The 26150-nt window shown below is 40.0% G+C and overlaps 1 protein-coding gene and 2 non-coding genes across 3 annotated transcripts in view; 2 read left to right on the top strand and 1 right to left on the bottom strand.

Moving 5' to 3' along the window:
• Positions 1–2617, top strand: part of LOC109035241 (glucose dehydrogenase [FAD, quinone]) — a 48920-nt gene extending 46303 nt beyond the window's left edge. The window contains 1 exon segment of the mRNA XM_072303525.1: positions 272–2617. Coding sequence (XP_072159626.1) covers positions 272–564 — 293 coding nt within the window. The 3' untranslated portion in view covers positions 565–2617.
• Positions 2618–15293: 12676 nt separating this feature from the next.
• TRNAE-UUC (transfer RNA glutamic acid (anticodon UUC)) lies at positions 15294–15365 on the bottom strand. The gene has a single exon. It is a non-coding gene; the product is annotated as a tRNA-Glu (tRNA).
• A 5030-nt stretch (positions 15366–20395) lies between these two features.
• On the top strand, positions 20396–20467 carry TRNAE-UUC (transfer RNA glutamic acid (anticodon UUC)). The gene has a single exon. It is a non-coding gene; the product is annotated as a tRNA-Glu (tRNA).
• Positions 20468–26150: the final 5683 nt, after the last annotated feature.

Here is a 26150-nt window from a genome sequence, read left to right as displayed (position 1 = left end):
ATAAAGCGTGTAGTGAAATCAATGAGGTGGGTTGCATTTGGTCGGACAGGCAATTAAACTAACTGCTCGGCGAAGCGTAGGGTATCATGAGAAAATGAAGGCTGTCTGAGCCCAGTTTGTTGCGCATGAAACCCTTGTCACGCCGATGCGAATCTTTGCGATTTGTTGAGATAACACGAATGCCGCAAGCAAATTTCCAGCAATTGCTAACTGCTTGCAACGTCTAAATTTTTGTTTCTGTTCTACAGGTACGATCTTTTTCGCAGTCTAGACGTGCTGTTCTCGGACGAGTACTGGGAGTGCAGCCTACGTCACTTCACGTTCACGATCTACCACCCGACGTCGACGTGCAAGATGGGCATTGACGAGGAGTCCGTGGTGGACCCGCGACTACGAGTCTACGGGGTGGACGGGCTACGAGTCATCGACGCCTCCATCATGCCGAAAATCGTCAGTGGAAACACGAACGCACCTACTATAATGATCGGAGAGAAGGGGGCGGATATGATCAAGGAGGACTGGGTTGGCCGCAGTGCCTGGAACTACAGTCATGTCGAGCGGTGAGAACTGGATCGGCCAATTGATAGACTGATCGAAGAGATAGGAGCATGGAATTAGTCAAAATCGTTGGTGAAAATGGACCGCATTTTGCAATTGGGAACTATAAATTCTGGCTCGTCTGGAAAAAACACTATGTGCATAGGGAAACTAATGGCACATACGCTGTTCTTAAACCGGGCTAGAATTCAGAGTTCCAAATTGCAAAATGTAGTTCGAATGAGAACTTGATAATCAAATGCGCACGAAAAAAGTATGATAGACTGACACACATTCATTGCCGGATTGAGATGTCAACTGAAAATGAATCCTGTTTTTTCAGGGGACAGTGGCGGTCTAGATTGTTGATGGTTCGCTACCTTTTGCACGTCTTTTTATAATAGCCTTTAACGTTTCTACGTGCCATCAATTGTCGTGAGTTTCCACCACGAAGAGCTGAGGCTTGATTTTGTGTTACGTATAAGATACAAAAAGTGGACTGCGGCCCTTCCAGAAAAACATGATAACTACTGATCAGTGTTTTGATGTAATAAACTGAAGGACACTGATTGAACTCGTGAGAGAAATTTGATTATTTTAACTACATATCTTTTTGAGTTGGCGGCAAAATTTGTGACTCCATTTTCTTTAGTTGACCGTCATTCATTTTTATGATCAAACAATTCCGTTTCTCATGAGCGACTGTTGAAGGGATGAGGAACATATTCTTATTTTAAAATCGAGGCGTAATGCAAGAAGGTGTGACAGATAGTTTGAAAGAAACTCAAACAATAATATGTTTTGAAGGTAGAAAGAATCACCAATGATGAGTTTGACACTTGAGACTAAGTTCCTACATCCTTCACCAAACATGCATTTTTCCGTTCCAAAACAAGGAATAAGGAGCTGGTTCTCCTGCAGTTCACAGACTTAGGACTGGTTTTGTTCTCCACTTCGCAGACTTTGGATGTACAGGATATCTTCTGTACTACAAAGTACTACAAAGTATTGAAACTTCGTTCAAATTAATTTTTAAGGGAATAGTAATTACATGGTATCCGCCAATCTTTCTTTTTAGAAACGTAAAAAGTTACCTTAACTGTTCGATATTTGTGATCTGAAATTCACTTACTCAATTTGTATAGCACTGAGCATAGTCACATGTTATCAACGCACCAAAAAACACGTGCCAAAACTTTCTCTTTCGTGTCATAAGGCAAAAATTGGACGTAATCTTACCAATTCATTTGGAAATGTTGCTCAGTTGTATTCAATGGTAGAATTTAAATATGCACATGGATGACAGGACCATAACGCTGATCTTTACATACCTGAAACAAACATTCAACCAAAGTATGAATCATCAGTCTGCGATCGAACATATTGAAAAGATACAAATGATGGTATAGAGCAAGGGGTACCAATAGTTCTAGGCCTTCTATTTTTTTAAAAAGGGCTTCTGTACAATTTTCTAGAAGACGCTAGATTTTTGCAGACAAGTCAACACTGCAAGCTGATTAAAATTTTATAAAATTTTATGAGTATTTCGTTTGCAAGTCTCGTTCAGGTATCTACACAAATCAAAAGGTTTGCAGAATGCAAAAATCGCGGACCAGTTTCTGAAAATAGTGTTTGATAAATCTTGGTTGAAGACAGTCTGGTGCATCCATTTTATTCTATTTAAAATCGATTTGCTTGATCATTTGAAAGAACATAAAAGTTAATATGTATTTCTTCGGACTGAATTTTTTAAACATAAATCAAATAATCAACTACATATTGTAAAAAACCCGTTTTTACTATTTTAGAGTATGACTACTAGTATTCCTCCTCAATCTTGCATGATAACGTGAAATAATTTTGTCTCATCATTTCAAAAGACTTAAAGACATGTGCAGTTCAAAAATAAATGTACTTATTTATTTTTAATTTATTTTTGAGAGACTATTGTAAATAAATTAATGTAAAAATTGATACTGTCTTATAGGTTAAATATGTTGTTTACAATGTAAGCGATCCTCATACATTGGTCAATTTTTGAGTGAACAATAAAGTATTTGTGATTTTTAGCGATACCGAAGACATCAGTGTCAAATTATATCTGCCACTATCCCATAACCTTTTGATAGTCGCTATGGTTAAAGGGCGAAACTGAATTTTTTAACATTTTTACCTCACACTTTTCTTTCATTTTTTATCTTGAATTTTTCATAAGTTCACTTCCATCCTAAGCGATAACTTATTACAGAATCTTGATTTTTTAGAGTTAACTTATCCTTGACGAAAAATGAGCGATAAAGAAAACTATTCGATGAGTGGAATGAATCATTTTTGCGTATCAAGGATTCGTGTTTAAAGAGTTGGTAAAAAAAAAAAAAAAAAAAAAAAAAAAAAAAAAAAAAAAAAAAACTGCCAAAGTGATAAGAAATGTCCAAACACGACTGTAAATACATATTTGCGAATTACGATAAACATTCGAATGCTAATTAAAATTGAACTCTACGGTCTCGTATCCTTGAAAAATAAGGTTTCCTTAATTGTTTTCTTCCACGTATGCGTATTATGACCTAGGATGGAGGACGCGGAAAGGTTAAAGTACTTGGATTGAAAGTTGAGCAATTTTACTTTCCTCGATGCTCTTAATATGTAAGCACTGTGATAGAATAAAGTTGAGGAACTTGTTAGTTGAAATGGCGAGGTATGTTCGGAAGAGTGGACAGTGACGGAAAAAAGTGGTGGCAATAAAGATGGAGGCAAGGGGCAGTCAGCGGTGGAAAAGTAGGAAAGAACTCACAGTCTAGAAAAACCATAATTAAAGCTACTTACACGCCATGACGAAGCGTCCAAGCTAAGTCACCGGTGCCGTTCTGGGCTTCCAAATTATTTGAATAATTTTGCGTCCACACATGGATAGAAAAGAACATCGAAAGGCGCCAAAAAAGTATTAAAAAGTGCCCAACTCTAGATGCAAAATTCCGGAAAACGAAAAAAAAACCGAATTCAGCCAAAATTTTTGGATTGACGGACAATTTTTCGACACATGTCATTCGGTTCCTAGAGGGATGTAGCTAAATATATGAAACTTTTCGGTCTCCTCAATAGTATATGATGAACGGTTTTATACCTTGGAGTCGGATATTTTTTTCCAAAACAAGCAAGAATTTGTGCCTTTACTGTTCATGGAAAGTGAAAAAAGGCACTATGTAAAGGCACTAATCCGGCATTTTTAACCCCCCTCTCCCTTGTAACGCTTTTGTGACGCAGATCCCTACCCTTCAACACGTAAAAACAAAATAGCGTAACGGTCTCCTCGACCCCCCTCCCCATAGGGCGTTACGTAATTTAGAGACGGTCCCTAAACCAATAGGAATCGGCGTTAGCTCAATGGTGAGTAAAAAGCGTTAAACGCGATGACTTTGACCATCATTGATGAGAATCAATCACTTTACTACCACGTATGTTTTCATCGTACACTTTTGCGAAATGAAAATTGGCAACAACGTAGTTGAGAGGAAAAAGACTCGCGTATTCTCTGTCACACAATTTTGCGGTGAAAGCTCTTGAACACATTCGGCCGGCGCGAGACGCTACCGCATTCCGAAAAAATTATCGCACGTGCAATTTGCGCGATACCGAAGCGCGAAATGCCCGAACGGCGGATCATTATCGGCCAGGCTCCAGTCGGTCCACGAGGGATTCGATGGATTTGGAACGACCTTCCTCGCGCTCAGAAAAAAAATTCTTATTTATCTGGGTCGAATGTTCATCAGATATTCTGAGAGTTAGAGAGATTTTTGATTGAGGCTAATGTATTGTATCCATTTTAATGTCATGCCAAAATTGTAGGAAAGTCCTCTTGCAAACTTCAGGTAGAGCACAAACTGGAGTTGTTACTGGTTGAAAATGGCACAAAAATCACGATGAGAGCATCCAAAAAGTCATATGTATAATCGGCGTAAATTCAGCAACATTCAAATGCTCACACAGCACGGTGCGGTGTTCTTCCCTAACAAGGCTGATAACCCCTAGATGCAACTATTAGTGCTCTGTGGATGTGCGTGTCGCATGTCAAAAACTGAAGGCGTTCTAGTTTTGCACACGCTCATAGCGTATAGGGGTGTGCGCTAAGGGGACCAAGAGCAACTTCGGGGTGATAAATTGAAGTTTATAAATGAAGAGGACAAAGAGTAATGGAGCAATTTTTGTCGAATAATCGATGCTATATGGTAGATTCTTCTTTTTTCGTAATTCAAAAGGAGAGATGAAATTACATACTTAGTTAGGCTCAACGTTATCATAATTAAAGTTGCCTCATTTTTTCTCTTGTTCAATTTTTGTAACAAAAAATTATAAGCTGCGATATGTCTTAAGACTGTAAGTACATTTTTTTGAAGATAATCAGGAATTCTTATGTACAAAAACGAGAACAAAAATGTGTTGTTTTTGGAAAAGATTCAATTAGGTAGACTCTTCTCTCCCTCCTCTCCGGGGTTTAGATGGAGACATGATACTGAGTCAAAAATAATGATGATAAAAAAAAAATTCAGAAAAATACTATCGCAAAGTGCATTTCGACGGTGTAAGTCGGCAATCACATAACTCGGTTTGCGACGTCGCAGACTTCCTGCCATACTTTATTTTTTACACCAAAAACTACTCAACGGCAATTCTTCAAAACTGCCTTGATTTTCTTTCTCTATGCAAAGAAAATTCTGCAAAAACTTCAAGGAATGATGTCAATTTGTTCTCCTTTAAAAAAATAACATTGCGGCAGAGATTTTCAGACACCGCAAACGAGTTATGTGATTGCCGACTTACACCGTCGATTTGTATGACAAAATACAATATAATCTCCAAATTCCCCTTTTTCAATTATTAGGACGAAAGCAAAATAAGTCATTTCGAGGGTCATCGATACCGCAATACCTATGCTCGAGGTGGCGCAATTTTTCCTTTAAGACAAAATTTAAATCAGGTCTCCGATGTGTTAGTGAGGTGATCATCGCGGTATGCAAAACCGCAAACCATGGCATATGAATAGATCTATTACATGAGAGTGTTAATTTGCAGATCGGTTGGCCCCTGACACGTATGCAACCACTTTCTCCCAATTGATTTATGTGCGTGCAAATGAAACGATCGTTTTGCGCGCACCTGCGTTAGACGGTACGACGACTATAATTTCAATGATTTTTCAGTGGCATGCATAAGTAATTGCAAAACAGTCCTGTAAGAGTTCACTGAATATGTATTAGAAAACTAGCACTTCGTTCTGGTATCAACCTCGGTATTTCGCAAGTTATAGAGGTGTTATTTAAATGTCAGTCAGAGTACATGTTGAATGTGAGAAAAGAAACATCAAAATATGCAGTTTTGGTAACAAATGTCGGCAGGCTAATTACAGAAATAAATAGACAAAACGGAATCTGTGCTGAAATCCACACAAATTCACTTACCACCTCTTTGGCAAATCCAAACCAACCAATGTTATTATACGTATTTCTGGAGACTTAAATGCAGAGTAAGAAAAGTAAGCGACGATTTCAAAATTGATGCGATTACTTCCGACTAAAATTGGTCACTCTCAATCGAAGAATGGTGCCAAGTTTCAGAAAATGTCAAGTATTTGCAGCCTATAGTGATACTTCATTGAAACATTTCAGGGAATAATGAAAAATTTCTACTTCTTGACAATCACTTAAAAGCTCAAAAGTTTTCTGATATTTTTTATGAGGAATTTTGTTTGAGACAGCTATATCAACAAGAATAAATTATTTGGCATAGATTTAAATGGAAGAAATACGGTGTTGTCAAATTGCTGGATCCGCTTCTGTCACTCCTCGCCACTGGTCATCAGAGTCATACCGACGGCGTAAGTGCGCAATCACATATCTCGGTTGCGGTGTATGAAAATCCTTGCCTGTATGTTATTTTTTTAAAGGAGAACAAATTGACATCATTCCTTGAAGTTCTTGCAGAATTTTCTTCGCACGGAGAAGAAAAATCACGGCAGTATTAAAGTAATGCCGTTGGGTAGTTTTCCGTTTAAAAAATAAGTATGGCAGGAAGTCTGCGACGCCGCAAACCGAGTTATATGTGATTGCTGACTTATACCGTCGATACACAAATTCGCACAGATTAGCACAGTGTGGAGGCGGACCTGGAGTGCGTATAGATAGATCCACTTAAGATTTAATAGATCGACAAAAGGGGCGGGGGTGATTACGGACCATGAGTCGATGATTCGGCTCACCGCGTGCGCGGCTCGGATTGGTGGCGGCCGCGCCACGCCATGCGCCATGGACAATTCTTAATCCGCATCGAAGAAAGTGAAATGGACACTGGGTTCTCTCCTCTCGCACTTGGCAGCTAATTGTTTCCTACTTTTCTCCCCCGACTCTCTTCCGCCCCCCTCGGACCCCTCCCCCCTTGTTGTTCCCTCTTTCCGCGTCCTTGAGCACCGATTAGCGCTACCGCCTCACTGTCCGATCCCCGTCTTATCTGCCATATCGCATCAGGAATGGACGTCTTTATGCTGAAAGCGACCATGTGGAAATGAATCCAATCAAAAGGACGTACGTGTATATGATTTGCATGATTCATAGCTCCTTTTGATTTTATTCGTTTTCACATAGTTCTTTTTAGCATAAAGACGTACAAATGATCCACGGACTCGTGGCTGATGGATATAAGTGATACGTCAGATCCGATCGTGACGTCAGTGAATTCGCTATTCATCGGATTAGAGTGTCCATAATGCACTGCTAAGAAAGAAAATACTGCGTCGGGAGAGGATGAATGAATACCTCAGTTGTTTAACTTGAAAATATTATTCCCCGCTGATAAAAAACTACAGTTCACATTTGGACGAATTCGTGCTGAAAGGATTAAGAAGCTATGGTGCCCTCAAACCCTAATTCACACAGTTCCTTTCAGCTTAAATAGGTCCATAAATAGATAACTAAGTTTTTTTTACCCAAGAAACCGGACATCGGTTCAAGTAAGAAATTTTTTTAAAAGCCACGCTAGTCATTCAATACATCACCGAGGACTTTTAGTCATCTACGGTTTGGTCATCATTGAACTCAATACATTGGACATCGAATATAACGACCTATCGGGCATAACGATACAATTTGATCTGTCCCGGCTGAACTACAATTTAACCAATGTATTTACGTATTGTTTATGATGACACCGCATATAGCAACATCACATAGTGCGTAAATCAGAAGAAAAAATTATAGTTGGATTTTATGTAGCACGTTTTAAATGACAATAATCTATTCAGTGTGCGCAAAAACTCCAGATTAGTAGCAATTTCTTTTTATTTTTTTATATTTTGCCATATGATGGGACTTTGGACTTCGTGCATCGGCACAACAACCAAGCAAGATGAGAACTACTCAACCCCGCCCGTTTGAATAACAGCGCCAAACACAGTGCGGTCGGCGTGTAACCCGTAACGCATATTAGCGCCTACAAGACTGCGAGAATACTTCATGCATTGCACCAAACACGGCTCGGCTCGGTACGGTCGGCTCGGTCGGCTTGAACCGCATGTTGGCGCCTACAAGGCTGTAGGAATACTACACGCATTGCGCCAAACACAAAGCGGTCAGCGTGACACACATATTAGCACAGACCTACGAGACAAGGCGCATAAGTGCAGTTTTTGCTATTTCGAGAATGCGTGTTTGTAGTTTTGAAATTACATGAATTCTGATGGGGGAAAGAAAGTTCACGCTGTCTTTTTATCTTAAAATTTTGGAATTTGGGAGAAAATTTTTCACAGATTATGCATTAAGACTAGTTTCAATTGAAATCATTAATAACTCAATTTTGTTTTCAAAAACTGCACTTCTGTGCCTTGTCCTTGTCTTTGTATATTAAAAGTTTCATAGACAAAATGCATACGATTACACGAAATTTTGCATTTCTGTAAGTGACATTTCGGACTACGTGTTTGTTTACCTCTCTCTCTCTATAAACAAGCAGCATATTTTTCAAACCAGCACTGAGATTTCACAATGTGATCAGACTCTACACTGGAAATTTACATTTTACGATGGTTTCTAATTTTCAAGCCGTGAGAGAATTGAAGGATTTTAAGTAGAACCTGGACTGAAAAAATACCAAAAATAGGTCTCTGCCCATGTGGCAACTGCAACAGCGGCCTCCTGAAATCATAATCAGCTATTTCTCGCTTCTGGTCTGCCTCAAAGATCTCAAGTGTTTGCGGTCGCGCCTCTAGTGAAATACATCTCGTCTCGCATAAAGGTTAATTCTTTGTCTAGCCTCTTTCACAATGGACCAAACGAAGTTATGACGTCACTTTTTTAGCCGGCTCTTGGAATAGTTCTCCTTACGGCTTTTAAAAAGGATTGTTCTTTCTCCCATACGGTGCCTCATCAAAAGAGAAACTAGGGAATTTTTTAAACTTCTGGATGACTTACACGAGACTACAAGTTTCTGTTGTAGTTAAACTGGAGATGATATTTGTCTCCGGTGAAACAAGCTTACAATTAGATAATGAAACTTGAAGGCGTGCTATCCTTAGCATAAAAATATGGACAGTTACTACACTCAAAAAATAAACTACTAAGAAAATGTCTTTGTCGCAACAAAAGAAAACAATCCGGATTATGACGTCATTCACTGCGGCAATGCCACCCTTGGTTTCCCTGGTAAAAATTGGCAGTAGAATCTGTGTTCCAAAATACCACAGACCTCCAGCCGACTGTAAGATTTCCAATTGCTACTACAGCCGGAAACACAATTTCTCATAGCCTTTTATAGCCGATGGCGATTAAGCAACAGCCTGACGATAAAGTGTATGCTTAGTGAGTTTTTGGACTACCGCTCTCTTTTTGGGCCGTAGTATCTTGATTTATTTTGCGAGAGAAGCTCTGTACTTTTGAAGGATGCCTGTCATTCCTAATATGTTGGAGCGCCTTCAATTTCGTACGATACTGTGCAATACCTTTGGTGTGAAATAGTTGCTTCAAGCGCCGAGGTACGCTGCGGCGCAGCGCGGCGGGCGGGCTGCCAGCGCGAAACGCGCATTGGCGCCTACGAACCTAACAGGGATACCTCACGCATTGCACAGTGCGTGAAGTATCCCTGTTAGATTTGTAGGCGCCAGTGAACCGCCGCTCCGCTTTGTGTTAGGCTCTAATATTTAATCTCGTGGAGTCAGCGTTGTTCAACTCATGACTTTGAAATGTTTGCACACTCTGGATGGATTATTCTCATTTTAATTGATGAAAACAAATAAGTAGAAAATATAATGTGCGTTTTGTAATTATTATTGTGATTCCGTACAAACTTGCGGATTTACAAAGCACACGAATTTCTACACAATTTCTTATAGCCTTTTATAGCCGATGGCGAAAAAGCAGCAGCCAGGCGATAAAGTGTAAAGCCCGGCGACAGGAACTATAGCCCGGCTGTTTAATTTTTTATCGCTTCATGTAGCCCGGCTGTATGATTTTTTCCACTTTCTACAGCCAGCTATAAGATTTTCTATCGCCTTCTTCAGTCGGCTATAAGAACTCCTATGGTATTTTGAAACGCAGCTCCTATCGCCAATTTTTACCAGAGTTATTTCACTTTGCTTACATCAGTCAGAGAGACACACTTTTGCACTGGTTGCTCAACGTGGAACTGGGAAGAGAGGAAGGTGGAAGAAACCAAGGATGGCACTACCGCAGTGAATGACGTCATAAACCGAATTTTTCAAAGCTAGATATCTGGGTTTATGGCGAACGTGGAAAGTTGCTGTTTGGACGGATCTTATAATTTATAGGTAATCTAAAAGAATCAAGCATCAAAACTCGATTCTGTAACCAGCGCGACTGACCCGTTGGTGAACCAATCTTAGAGCGACATACAAACGGCATTATTCTCGCCCTCTTAGAAACTGGGCTTAGGAAGGAGGGGGAAAATTCAGATTTTATTCATTCACATCTTCCAAAGCACAAAAAAAAAAACCGAAAAACTTCTCGTTTTCGTCACGCTCAAAGAGACAGCAAAGCAGCTACGGCACACAGTGGATGGAGTCAATCAGAGAGAGGTCGGACATGAAATTGTTGACTGAAACTGCAAATTTTTATGTTTATTTCGTCATATTTTAAATTGTAAGGGGTGCTCCATAAAGAAAATCTCACGAGGAAACCAATGAAACCACTTTTAAAACCTCAATATTTCGTATAAACAAAGTTAAAAGCGTGTAAAGTTTCCAAATTTTGTCTGACTTCTCCTATTGCCTCGATTCACTGTGTGAAAAAAAATCTGCGAATGCTACATTTCCAGAAATGCAGGATGGAATTTTATTTTGGTGAAAAATCATAAAATTCCATGAAAATTGGAGCGCTGGGTTCATAAAGGGCATTTTTTGGTTGCGATATCTCAAAAACTCCGCTTATGTTTGATCCGTTATGAACACAGCAAATGTATGCAATTCGCTGTGACTTTTACTGGATATTCTTCGTTGTTTTCCGATATTGAAAGCGTCCAACCATTATGTCCAATCCCTCTTATTGACTCGATCCACTGTGCGACATAGATTTACAGGTAAGCCGCGACTAATTCGTGAACATGTGCTTTTATTAAATCTTGGACGTAAGACGAAACGTGTGAGATGACGGGCGGCTGGTGAGAACCTGATCAGGGAGAAGCATCTTGTCATCGAAGCGGAAATTATGTTGCGCAACGCCTCCGGAGATGGAACAGAAAAACAGGTTTGGAACCTAATTACGCGCTAAGTACACACACAGCATGATCCGAGATGGATCCGTCGCTTTATAGGGCTAGACTGATCCATTTCGTGGTTACATCAACTTCAACTCAGACCAATTCCGAGTGCTCCGTCTGGCAACTTTTGGATGCGGCATCCTGCCGTGATAAGAGGAGAGCAGTAAGTGCATGCTAGGATGAACCTCGAGACATATAAAAGCATGTGCTAACCATGGCTCGTACAGAAATGCACTTAAAGTGATTCGATGGACGCCATATTTTGTGTCAGAACGGCATGCGATATATCACATCAATTGGTCCCATTTTTTCAGCTACTCGTCATTTTTCTCCAATTTTGAGATCGCAATTCTGTTGTCAGGAGACTAAAGCACTCACTTACCAATTTTAACAAAGACATTCAACGTAATAAAGGCGTGGTTTTTTTTTAGAGAGAAAACATCGCATTCGATACTGATATCGAAACTGCACTCGAATGCGATATTTTCTCTCTAAAAAAACCACGCCTTTATTACGTTGAATTTCTTCGTTAAAATTGGTAAGTGAGTGCTTTAGTCTCCTGAAAACAGAATTGCGATCTCAATATTGGAGAAAAATGACGAGTAGCTGAAAAAATGGAACCAATTGATGAGATAGATCGCATACCGTTCTGACACAAAATATGGCGTCCATCGAATCACCTTAACGCTCTCTTCGCTATCGCGGCAGCATCCACCATCGGATTTCGGGGAAATCGGGGAATCTGACAGTTGTCCTAATTACAGAATCGCGTTTTGACGGTTAAAGCTCATACAGAAGAGTGTGTCATTTTTCCAAAATTTTTGAAAAGTCCCGTTCCACCAGGTTGGCTTGGTGATATTCCTAGCATCAGTATCCCCCACGAAAAATTTGAACTTAATCGGTTAGTTTTCAAATCTACACTGGAAAAAATAACACATTGGATCTAGAATCTAGACTCTTGAAAACATTGACAAGAAAAATACTCTTGATTCAATCGGATTTTTGCTTGAATCAAAACGAAATCCGCTTAAATTAAGAGGCTTGGTTCTTGATTTAAGCTAAATTCTAATTGAATCAAGAGTAATTTTTCTTGTCGACGTTTTTAAGAGTCTGGACTCTAGATCCAATATGTTTTTTTTTTCCAGTGTACCTACCGGTTGAGCAGTGAAAATTGCCGAGAATTACGATTTTTTCGATTTTCCCTCTCTCCTCCAAAAAAAATTCCTCTGCACATTTGGAATGATTGCAAAGTATCTTTTTATATTTTTCTGAGTTACAATAAAGTACGGAATTGAAAAAAAAATTGGGTTATATTTAAACTAGGGTTTGTGTGCCCCCCATCATGCCATAAATTTGACCTAATTGACCGTACGCTGCGCCTGAAATGACGTCCCTGCATTTAAGGTAAAAATACCTAAAAACCCGATTTTTATTTAATGACGATTCGTGAGCGACTAGCTGCGCAAAAACTTATACAGATGCGCCAACCTTAGTAAACATTATTTTCTGATGAGTTGGATCCGCTAACAAACGCGCAAACGTCCAACCGGACTGCTTCATTCTACGTTTCTGAAGATTCTGGCGATAAAAATCGAGAGTGGAGCTTTCAGACAAAGCGGTTTGTGATGGAGCGATGGCTCTTTTCCGGTCAAGTGTCAGCGCTGAGCTCGCGCGCTATGCGAGAGGTAAGTGAAAAGTCTCGCCATTACGGCTGAGAGCCTCTCGACAATGTCACACTTCCAACTTTCTTTGATATTGGTAATGATGAATAGTCCCACATTCGGCCTACCGCGTTGCCATTAAACGCTTACGATTGTTTGATCCTCGCTAATGCCTATTTTTCACATCACAGAAAAATTAAAGTACGCTGGAGAGTACGTTTTCCGAACAGTTAGAGCGAAGGTGTCTCAATAAATACGGGAGGTGAGAGAGAAAGAGAAAGGGATCTGGAATGGTCGTGATATATAACCGTTACAGAGAGAATAAAAATCGATGAAAGGGAGTCAATTCTGCCGTGCTACCAAGCAAGATGAGAACTACTCAACCCCGCCCGTTTGAATAACAGCGCCAAACACAGTGCGGTCGGCGTGTAACCTGTAACGCATATTAGCGCCTACAAGACTGTGAGAATACTTCATGCATTGCACCAAACACGGCTCGGCTCGGTACGGTCGGCTCGGTCGGCTTGAACCGCATATTAGCGCCTACAATGCTGTATGAATACTTCACGCATTGCACCAAACACAAAGCGGTCGGCGTGACACACATATATATTAGCACCCACAAGACAAGGCGATTGTTCGATCCTCACTGATGCCTATGTTTACATCACAGAAAAATTAAAGTACGCTGGAGAGTACGTTTTCCAAACAGTTAGAGCGAAGGTGTCTCGATAAATACGGGAGGTGAGAAAGAAATAGGAAGGGGATTGCAATGGTTATAACAGATAACTGTTACAGAGAGAATAAAAATCGATAAAAGGGAGTCAATTTTCTGCCGTGCTAAGGAAAACCCCGTAAGAACAAGCTAGTTTTGCCAAATTCCCTCTCAGAAAATGTGTATTTTTAAAGAAAGTTATGAATATTTCTCCTTGAAATTTTCAGACTTTTTGGATCAAATTACGAACGGAATCCTCTGGAAAATCGGAAGAGAAATATTCACCAATTTTCCTGAAAAATATCGGATTTGTGGAAGGGAATTTGGCATTGCCTGATGGCTCATAAGGCGTTCTTCCTTAACACGGCAGAATAGATCCTTCAATAAATGTATTATACTTGTACCTATATATTTTTCATAAAAAACAGTTGAGGAACGCCCAGGGATGTTCTCTCGAAACAGTTTCTATATTTTGAGACATCTATTTATTCTGATATAATAAACAACACAAGGAAACGGGTGCACAAAGCTAAAAAACAACAAACCACGAGGCCAAAAAATGATCACGAAATGGAGGTCTAAGGCTTTTGATTTTTAAAATTTTTTGTATATTTTTGTTTCCTGTTTAGACGTGTTTTAGCCTTGGTTACCCGTTTTCTTGTGTTGTTCAGTCTTGGTTACCAGTTTTATTTTGTTTTTTAGTTAAATTATTCGGGCTGTTTTTGTGTATTTCTGTTATTCTAATAATCGAAACACTCGTAACTTCATTTTGACGCCGTGACTTTCTCATATACTTCGATCGCTATTTTTGCATTCTGCTGTAAAGCCGCTTTACATGCGAGAGGAGCGCATAGCTCGAAGCGCGTGTGTCAACACAAGGGACGGTATGCGTGCAGCTAATCACGTCGAAAGAGCGGCTGCGATAACGGAAGCGCACACGTAAGACGTGAAGAGAGGGCCTGCACTTTCACACGTGCACACATGTAGTTATGACTTAATAAATTGATATCGATAATTAGCGACACTTGGGCTGTTTCATTTAGTTTCAAATCTTTTTGCATACTATTTTTTCTGTATTTTATCGATGTATCAAAATACACCACTGCGTGAATATTCGTGGCGGCATGGTTGATTCTTGTGACAATAGGATTAATTTTTGCAATATAGAACCACTATTTCTGGCTCTCCCATGAAAGCACACATCTGCATAGGGAAACCAATGGCATGTATGTTGTTTCTAAAATGGGTCAGAAATAGTGGTTCCTTATTGCAAAATGTAATCCAATACGTCGCCCCTCTAACGCAAGGGCGCAACTCAATTTCCACGTGAACCCTGTTCTGTCGTGTAAGGAAAAACGTCATATGAACCTTCGGGCGTTGCCAAATTTATTTTGGTAAATCTCGAATTTTCAGCGGAGCTACTAGCTCCGCTGAGCTCTAGGGGCCCCCAAACCATGAAAAACCCACATAAAGAGGGACTTAAGGTTTGTCTCTGAGGTTATTTAAGGGGGCCTCGCCAGGGAGAAGGGGCCCCAGAACTTATTAGCGACCCAAGCATTATCGAGCAATACTAACACTGATCGAACCTGACTAAATTGGGCTACAGCACTAAATTCAAAATTTTATTCCGGTACCGGGAATCGAACCCGAGCCTCCTGGGTGAAAGCCAGGTATCCTAGCCACTAGACCATACCGGATTGATATTGTGAATACAAAGCAATGAGCAAATCAATAAGCAAAGACAAGAAAATTCTTAATACTTTGAGTGCATGCCCCGATGAAGGGCTTCATAATCAGTTCTCTAGAGTTATCGTTAGGAAGAAGAGTGGTGACGTCAAATTCGAGATTTCTTCAAAGCTCCGCTATTTACTTTAAAGCAATGGGATGCTTCCGCTAAAACAGCAGTATTCATTGCAATTGCAAACACCGCAGTTTTCCGAGAGAGGCGCGCAGCAACGCCATTTCCATCAAAACGATAGTAAGTCCACGCTGCCAGTGTCTCCTAAGTAAAGGAGGGATCTTAAGAGGGTCTGACACCCCCCCCCCCCCGCGCGCGAGAACATAAAATCATTTTTAGGAATTGAAAAAAGTAAGACATACACAGTGTCGGTGTGGCTCGAAAATCCTTAGGGTGCTGATACGTTTTCGGGACCCCTTCCTGACGAGTGATCTCCTCTAGCTAAAAGAACCCTGGTAAAAATTGGCAGTAGAATCTGTGTTCCAAAATATCATAGACCTACAGCCGGCTGTAAGATTTCCAATAGCTTTTATAGCCGGCTACACAATTTCTTACAGCCTTTTATAGCCGATGGCGATTAAGCAACAGCCATCATGCGAAAAAGTGTGTGCTAAACGTTACTAATTACGGATGCTAGGACTTAGTGAGTTTTTGGATTACTGCTCTCTTTTTGGGCCGTAGTATATTGACTTATTTTGCGAGGAAAGCTCGTACTTTTGATGGATGCGTGCCATTCCTAATATATTAGAGCGCCTCAGTTTCGTATGATACTGTGCAATATCTATGGTGTGAAATAGTTGCTTCAAGTGCCGTGGCACACTGCGGCGCGGCAGGCGGGCAGCCAGCGCGAAACGCGCATTGGCGCCTTCAAACCTAACAGGGATACTTCACGCGTTGCGCAATGCGTGAAGTATCCCTGTTAGGTTTGTAGGCGCCAGAGCGTCGCCGCTCCGCTATGTGGTAGGCTCTAATATTTAATCTGGCGGAGTCAGCGTTATTCAACTCATGATTTTGAAATTTTTGCACGCATCCTGTAAAGATTATTCTCATTTTAATTGATGAAAAAAAAAAATATGCATTAAAGGAAAATATAATGTGTGTTTTGTAAATATTAAGGTGGTTCCGTATCAAACTTGATGATTTCCAAAGCACACGAATTTCTACACAATTTTTTACAGCCTCTCATATAATCGATAGCGAAAAAGCAACAGCCAGGCGATAAAGTGTAAAGCCCGGCGATAGGAACTATATCCCGGCTGCATGATTTTTTATAGCTTCGCATAGCCCGGCCGTATGATTTTCTCCGCATTCTACAGCCAGCTGTATGATTTTCCGTAGCCTTCTTTAGCCGGTTATAAGAATTCCTATGGTATTTTGAAACGCAGCTCTTATCGCCAATTTTTACCACGGAATTCTTCCTTGATGGGGGTTTTTCAAGGTTTGGGGCCTCTAAAAGAAACCTGCCGGGCCCTAAGAGGTGCTGAAGCACTCTAGCACCCTTGGTCAGACCGCCCCTGGACATATGGTGAAGTCCCACCTCTTACTGCGCGCTCTCTTATAGCCAAATCCGTGTTCTCTTATCACCATGTATGTGTAGGTGTAGGTACTCAACGGCTCTCATTAGACAGCGTTTCCGTGACACAGCGAAGAGAGTGTAGTAAGTGTCGAATTTTCGAAATCGAGTTTCATTCGAGAATCGTCTGATCTCTTTCAGATAAAATCACTTAAAAGGCGAAAACAGCAGAATTCATCTCAATTGCATCAAAACGAGACATATAAGGAGGCCGTAAGTGCGCAAGAAATGACGTAGTTTCAGGCGAGGCGGCATGTAAGTGGTAAGTGACAATATTCCTCCAGAGAGCCAATCAAAACAGTGCTTTCAAGTAAAGTGCCGCCCTCTTCTGCCAACTTCGGACCTGAATTATATTTGTTGTGTGTCCAAAACGAAATCACGAAAGCATGCAAAAGGTAGCACTTGCGGTTGTCTTGTCTGACAATATCCTACACTGGAAAAAAAAACACATTGGATCTAGAGTCCAGACTCTTAAAAACATCGACAAGAAAAAATACTCTTGATTCCATCAGATTCAAGCTTAAATCAAGAACCAATCCTCTTAATTTGAGCGTTTTTCCTTTTGATCTAAGCTTAAATCTGATTAAATCAAGAGTATTTTTTCTTGTCAATGTTTTCAAGAGTCTGGACTCTAGATCCAATGTGTTTTTCTTTCCAGTGTAGCATAAAAATGAAAAATACTCTTTCTGTGTGACTGAGATAAAATCAGTCGATTTTTAATCATCCAAACGATTTTTAAGAGTCTTCCGGACGATTAGTGGCAATTTGATAAAGAACGAAAGCTTCTTTCAGTCAAATTTTCCGGTCAGAAAACTGGAAAAGAAAAACACATTGGATCTAGAGTCCAGACATTTGAAAACATCGACAAGAGAAAATACTCTTGATTCAATTAGATTTAAGCTTAAATCAAGAACCAAGCCTTTTAATTTGAGCGTATGTCCTTTTGATTTAAGCTTAAATCTGCTTGAATCAAGAGTATTTTTTCTTGTCAATGATTTCAAGAGTCTGGACTCTGGATCCTATGTTTTTTTCCAGTGTGTGCAAATTTCAGTAGATTTTCTGCATGGTACGAAACAAAGTATAAAACATTTTGTAACAAAAGAATATGAACTATGCAGAACGATAATCCGGGTATCGGAACATGGTTGTTTAGAAAACGCCTTCAAATGCGGCGTGATACCTCACGCATTCCGGAGAGCTCAAATAGTTGTATCATTGCGCCGTATGAATGTGACGGAAGATTTAGATGGAAATAGCCTTCATCCAGACTCTTAAAAACATCGACAAGAAAAAGGACTCTTGATTGAAGCAGATTTAAGCTTAAATCAAGAACCAAGCCTCTTAATTTGAGCGGATTTCCTTTCGATCTAAGCTTAAATCTGATTGAATCAAGAGTCCTTTTTCTTGTCAATGATTTCAAGAGTCTGGACTCTAGATCCAATGTGTTTTTTTTTCCAGTGTAGCATAAAAATGAAAAATACTCCTTCTGCATGACTGAGATAAAATCAGTCGATTTTTAATCATCCAAACGATTTTTAAGAGTCTTCCGGACGATTAGTGGCAATTTGATAAAGAACGAAAGCTTCTTTCAGTCAAATTTTCCGATCAGAAAACTGGAAAAGAAATACACATTGGATCTAGAGTCCAGACATTTGAAAACATCGACAAGAGAAAATACTCTTGATTCAATTAGATTTAAGCTTAAATCAAGAACCAAGCCTTTTTATTTGAGCGTATGTCCTTTTGATTTAAGCTTAAATCTGCTTGAATCAAGAGCATTTTTTCTTGTCAATGATTTCAAGAGTCTGGACTCTAGATCCAATAGGTATGTTTTTTTTTCCAGTGAAGCTTCTGAGCCCGTTTCCTCAAAACTACAATGTTGCACTTACTGCTCTCTTCGCTATCACGGCAGAGCAGTGTTCCCTTTTCATCATACGAGTAGTCAACGGATCTCGGTAGACAGCGCCTCGAGCTAATTCGCGCGTGGCAGATTCGCCGGCGAGACGAAGCGTGGGGGGGGGGGGGGGCGCTCGCCCTGGCGTTTATTGATAGGCCCGAGAAAAAAATCCGAAGGGCAAAGTGCAGACGGCACGAGCGGATTAGCAATCGGCGATCGTCCGTCCGGTCCGGCCGAGCATTCGGCGCCCGAGAAAGCGAGCGCTAAACTTGTGATAGAAAGTTGAATTCAATCGAATTCAGTCTGTTATGAATGCGCCGGTGCCCCCTTGCGTCACTCTGTGGACCCGTCGAAATTCGGATTCGCTTTGCCCGCGAGTGCTAATTGTCATAATTAAGCGCAACAGTGAAATCTTGCCAAGTCTAGAGTCCATTTATCAGTGCTCGAAACTAACTTTTGAGTTTCAGGAGCCATGTGGCCCATGAGGCTCGATTTTTAGGGGCCAAAGAAGATTTTTGGGGGGACCAAATTGACTTACGGCCTATATATCACGGCACATTTAGTGCATGCATAGAGTACATATAGTCGTAATGTAAATGAGAGAGCTGGCGCCATGTTCTGCTCAATGAGTTCCGAGCCCGGTGTGCGCCGAGTTGGGGTCACTTTTTCGATACATGCTCGATCCAAAATGGCGGTATGGAATATATGGAATACGTGGTGATTCCTATCTTCTTTGTTTACATCGGATGGCCGGGTACCCGTGTATCGCAAACAATCGATTGAGTATCGAAAAAGTGACCCGGCGTCACACAGGAGTCTCGGAATTCGGGACCTGGAAAATGCTTAAAAGTGGCGCCAGCTCACCCACTTACATTACGACTCCAAGTACTCTATGATTTAGTGATAAGTTAGAATCCGGTGTCGTGCGTCGAAATTTCAAAAATCGCCAAACAGAAAAATCAAATTTTTTGAGGGGGGGGGGCAATTTTTAGGGGCAAAATTGAAGCAGAGCCTTCACTTTTTAGGCGCCGCATGGCCGATTTCTTAGGCGCATTAGCCGCGATGGCACTTGTGAATTTCGAACACTGTCTTTCATACTGAGAGTAAAGACACTACAAATCCATTTCTTTCAGGGAGAGGAGGTGTACGCTTGCGTTATGGGTGCGTTGGGGCGTTCATTTCAGCGTCACGTGACTTACGTAACGCTAGAATGCCCGTGTCGCGCTTCGCGCTGCGTTTTTGGCGGTTTGAGCCACTGAGTCCGATATTATTTCGGATGACGAAGTTCCCTAATAGGCACATATGCATATAGAAAAATTATTTAAAAAATGTTAACAGAATTTTTGGACTATTAAAATCAAAATTTATCCCATTCTAAATAAAAATCAAGCAAGGCAATTTTTTTAAAAAAATTTTAGAATCTTATCTTCAAAAGTAGGTAAGAATTAAGAGTTTGAGAAATTGTCATTTGAGGTGTTTACATTTCAGAATGTGTAATATTCGAACCTGCCATCACAAATCCGGTATGGTCTAGTGGCTAGGATACCTGGCTTTCACCCAGGAGGCTCGGGTTCGATTCCCGGTACCGGAAGAAAATTTTAATAAAGAATATGTTAATTGTGACCCAATTATGTTAAACACAATTTCCACCGATATTACATCACAAACTACCTGACTCTTAACCTAACTTCTCCCTAAGTTTTGACCCACGAAGCGGCGCGACCGTGTTCTACATTACGTTTCGAGTGAATGCAAAACCCAGGGCATTTGTCAGCCAAATGCAAACACGCGACTGTCTTCAGATCGTCTAAATTATTACAATGATTTTCAAAAAGCTCAAATGTTGCTAACTAACCCAAGGAATTTTCCAGTTTTATAGTATTGCGCCGTTGGCGGCTCTTTCAGAAAACTGACCTCTTTTTATATTTCTTTGACGTTGTTCCATTTTTTCTACTTTACTGGTTCTCCTACATTATTCACTTTTTGAAATCACAGCGAGATAAAAAGAAGAAAAAAAATCAAATATTTCTAACGCAACATGCAGAGACTGCCGTTTTCCCTAAGAAGGAATGTTTACACTACGAAGACAGGAGGGGGTGTTTTATTATCAGTATCGTCGCAGATCATGCATATTAATCTCCTACCTTACCGTATGCATTAAATTTAATCTATTGATCATAAAATAGGAACGGTGAGTAAAAGGTGTTTATATTCCTGGGCATGCGAACACCAAAGCATGAAACCGAAAAGAAGACATGGAGAAAAGAAGAAAGGGGGGAAATCGCGATAGAATATCGAATTAATTGGAAGGCTGAAAGCCAAAAGACAGTATACACAGACACTGTTCTCAAAAAACACATTTATCCCACTATGTTCTCCCGCAGACACGTCTTTTTGGTGTATTTGAAAGGTGCATAGTTCTTTTTCGTGCGAAGAAGATTAATTGGTGGCAAGCTGGTGTTACTTCTCATTAAGAATATAAGCATAATTGAATGATCGCCGCTGGAAGCGTTGCGGAACTGATTGCGGAGTTTATGTGGCATAGATGCCAGTTCTGTTGTGGAATACTGGATTTTATATAAGATAAAAGCGGAATATCGTCGAAACTTGGCAATGGCGTGTATGAACGCGGCAACCGGTATTGAACCAGCAAAAGGAGACATCATGCGAGATGCTTCAAAAACAATGAGCAAAAGTTGGACGAATATGTTCAGGGTGACGTCATACACATCGATTAAGAAACCATATTCTGCCGTTCTAAGGAAAAACGTCGTATGAACCTTCAGACGTTGCCACATTTTCTTAAATAAAGACCTAATTTACTAGGAAAATTGTGAATGTTTTCCTTCAATTTGTTCAGACAATTTTGTTCGTCAATTTTGTCTAAAATGTCCGAAAATTTCAAGAAAAAATACGCATAATCATTCTCAAAAACACATGTTTTATCCGGGGCCATTTGGCAACTCTCGAATGTTCATACGCTTCTTCCTTAGCACGGCAGTATTGCTGATGGTCGAATATATCCGTTTCAACTCCCTTCAAACCTTCCGTCTGTGAGTTCTTTGGACGTTTCATCCTCCTTATTACAAATGGACCGCGTTTAACAGAAAGAAACCAAGCCACATCAGCTATTGCCACATTTAACCGGACAATTTAATTTTTTATGGAGAGAATTTGTGCAGATTCCTTTAAAAATTTTAAGGAAGTTGCCTCGTACTATGGAGAAAAATCACTGAATTGCACGAAAATCTGCACAACTGTTTTCATGTAAAAAAATTCAATTGCCAATTAAATTCGGCATTAGCTGATGTGGCTTGGTTCTTTCTGCTTAACGCGGTCCAAACAAATAACATTTTCCGCTCAGACTTTCGGCATCAGATTATTTTATCTGTACACTGGAAATAGAATATAACGACCTTGAGGTGACCGGCCTTTTTCAATCTTTATAGTCAATAGTTGTCATAACAGATTTTTACGCACTCACCTCAAATCGGACAGCAAAGAGTAAAGCTGGGCTGGCGCTAGGGTGTAAAGACGTGGCTTTCTCTATTTGCAGGAGATGAGCACCATTATTTTTAACACTACATTTTCATTTTTTTATTTTATTTGTGTGCACACCAGTGTATGTCACACGCGGTGTACACTAATCAAAATGGTGCCCATCGCGAGCGGTAGGTCTAACACCGATAAATTACAAATATTCAACGACAAAGTAGGCACCTTAGTGTAGGCGCGATGCGTAAAGTACGCATTCAGTCTTGTACGTGCTAATATGCGTTCTACGCCGACCGCACTGCGTATTTGGCGCAATGCCTGAAGTGTTCCGTCAGTCTTGAAGGCGCTAATAAGCGCTTCAAGCCGACCGAGCCGACCGCAGTAGTGTGGCGCGCACCAGGCGCAATGCGTGAAGTATCCACGAGGTCTTGTAGGCGCTAGTGTATATGCGTTCCACGCCGACTGCACTGTGTTTGGCGCTATTACTCAATCGGGCGGATTTGAGCAGTTCTCATTTTGCTTGGTTGATAGTGCTGATGCACGAAGGCCAAAGCCATATCAAAGAGCAAAAAATTAAAGATAAAAAATAAAAATAACTTGTTACGAAGGTGGAGTTTTTGCGCACACTGAATGGATCATTCTCATTTAAACATGCTACATAAAATCCTACTAATTTTCTTCCCTTCATTTACTTAAGTATCGATAGTCTTAAATAGAGAGCATTTAAGGTGCATTGCCTCCGCTGGGCAATGCTCCAGTCGTTGTAGTCGAGTTTTTTATTTTTTTATTTTTTATTTTATTTATTTATCTATCTATTTTTTTATTTATTTATTTTTTTATGTGTCGCACTAGGTGTTTTTTTAAAAATTTTCAAGGAAACACCCAGATCCATAAAAACAATAGCGCAGCCCGAAATTTCGTGGAAAGTCCGTCCCTAAGGTCGATATGTCGTCATATGCGATGTCGTTATGAACAATACGAAAATACATTGGCTAAATAGGAGTTCAGCCGGGACCGATCAAATTGCGTCGTTATGCCCGAAAGGTCGTTTTGTTCGATATCCACTGTATTACTAAGACGCATGCAAACAATTTCAATTTTTTTATTCTTCGACATCTCCCGGATTACATCTCCGTCCATTGTTTGAAAGTTACACGGCTTATACACTAGAAAAAAAAACACATTGGATCTAGAGTCCAGACTCTTAAAAACATCGACAAGAAAAAATACTCTTGATTCAATCAGATCTAAGCTTAAATCAAGAACCAAGCCTCTTAATTTGAGCGGATTTCCTTTTGATTTAAGCTTAAATCTGATTGAAACAAGAGTCCTTTTTCTTGTCAATGTTTTCAAGAGTCTGGACTCTAAATCCAACGTGTTTTTCTTTCCAGTGTACATATAAGAACAGATTTTTCCGGGTAACCTTCTTACTTTTAAACAAAATATGTATTCCTCGGAAAAACTAACGATGACATCGTTGAAAGCATCAGATTTGAATTTGTTCCTTTTAAATTGGAAACTGGAATATTAAAAAAAATGAATGACTTGCTGCTAAAAGCGGGAATAAATAAGCAGCATTTATTCTCGGTATTGTTCATTCACAAACAAAGCTAGAGGAGTTGGATGATGATTTAAAAAAGGAACCTCCACTATTAGCCTAAATTAAGATGACACGGACACGGACAATAATGACGATTGTTTCTAATAATTATTAGCTTCCCAAATATATAGACCGCTGGCAACATCTATCACAAGTGCCTTTTACTGATGGACTGATGCGAAATCTATAACTTTTGCATCCTTTCAGAATCAACGATAAGGGGGGGGGGGGGTTGACTAAAGCACAGTTTGAATAAATAATTATGAAGCCCTGACCCCTAAATTCAACGAGTGTTACACCTCGGATCGTCGATTCTGCAGGACCGCCTTCAATTACGAGGGATACTATTTTGGTTACAAGAAAGAGACTGCGTGAATCACTCCTTCGAAAGGAGCCTCTCAATCCGACGGTGGATAACGAATTTCCGACGGGCATCGGTAAACTTTTAAGCATCATCACCAGAATTGAAGGAGAGACAACAGATTAATATTCAAAGTTTCTCACTTTTTCATGTTGCTGCGCAAAATATTGTAGGTATGGTATGAAGGGAGTTTACAAGAACGTTAAGAAGCTGAAGATGGAACAACACTCGACGGTAAAATCGATAAGAAAAATGAAATAGGTGGGTACAAGGTACATACATGAGCTTTTATCAAGTTGACTGTCTTATTGATTTCCTTAAAAACACTAAAAGTACAATATTATTAAAGGGATTATTCATTATTACGCAGCATTCTCATTTCATTCGCAATATTATAGAAAAAACTCCGGGAATTATTAAAATGGACGCCTTTTTATAAAAGTAAACTGCACTGGAAAATCAGCAATATCACAAGTAGAAGGTTTCTTAAATTTTCCTGAGTACTGCCTTTCATCTAGATGAGGTGGAGGTCTCACATCAGTGACGGGAACAATTAAAGCGTGCTGTTGCATGATGATTGATGCCTTCTGGCTTCATTTCGCGGAACTCCAACTTAAAAAACAGAAGGCGCCTTCACTTCAAACGCGAGCAATTTATCATGCTGTGCTGCCGCACAAATAAATTATAGAAGGGAAGGGGCCAAAGTGCTGAATATGCTTACAAGGAGAGTCTTCCATTCACAGGCGCACAATTTTGTAATTATTTTCATCATCGTTGATTAGAGATTAATTCCAAAGAATTAGATGCCTAAATGTGCTCGATTTTCAAAACTTCAGTTATTATTAGAAATCTCAGTAATTATTCTTTAAATATAATCAAATAAAAATAGAGACGCATAAATTCGAAGACAAACTGTCAGTTGGTTTCCTTTTACAAACATTACTTAACATAAACTTAAACATAAATTACTGAACATTACTTAAACATAAATGGAGATTTGCAACACCAAAATCGAAATGCCGCATTTGTCGACTTAAGCTATCGATTTGTTGTTCGTAAACAGTGCACTGTGTGCCAAAGAGAAAAATAAGAGAAAGTTAAAACTCTCCGCTACAATTGCAGCTTGCAGCTGCAGAAGATAACTGCGCGACTCAGGAGCGGCGAGACGCGCGCCTTCATTTCAGTGAGACACTTCCCGCACCGCCGCGAAGTTGATATAGTTGCGTGACCCAATCTAACCTAACTCGAGTCTCCCGAGGCAGTTCCACGCCTTTGCGACAGATTTGAATCGGATCGAAATCATTAATTGAAGTGAATCAATTAATGTCGTAAGTGAACAAATATCTAGATATCAAAAATATTCTGCTGCATTGTTGATTTCTTTTTCGATATTGAATTGAATCGGGACGTGCGAAAATCGCTAAGGTCCATTTTTCCGGTCTTCAGTTTTTTCGAGTTCACAATACTATTCGGAGGTTGATGCAACTAAGAAAGTGGCGTTAATACTCGTCTCCGGGTTAGTTTAATCCTAAAACGAGTCTGTAATCACTTTTATGGTTGTATCAACTCTTTAAAAGTATTATCAACTCAAAAAAACTGAAGACCGGAAAAATGGACCTTAACGGTTTTCGCACGTCCCGATTCAATTCAATATCGAAAAAGAAATCAACAATGCAGCAGAATATTTTTGATATCTAGATATTCGTTTACTTCCGACATTAATTGATTCAAAGTGATTCGACAGCTTGTGCACTGTGTGTCAAAGAAAAAATAAGAGAAAGTTAAAACTCTTCGTTACAATTGCAGCTGCAGAAGATA

The sequence above is a fragment of the Bemisia tabaci genome, chromosome 8 (assembly GCF_918797505.1).
Source record: "Bemisia tabaci chromosome 8, PGI_BMITA_v3".
Taxonomy (NCBI): Eukaryota; Metazoa; Arthropoda; class Insecta; order Hemiptera; family Aleyrodidae; genus Bemisia; species Bemisia tabaci.
Note: the sequence above shows the minus strand (reverse complement) of the source record. Positions and strands in the feature narration are given on the sequence as shown.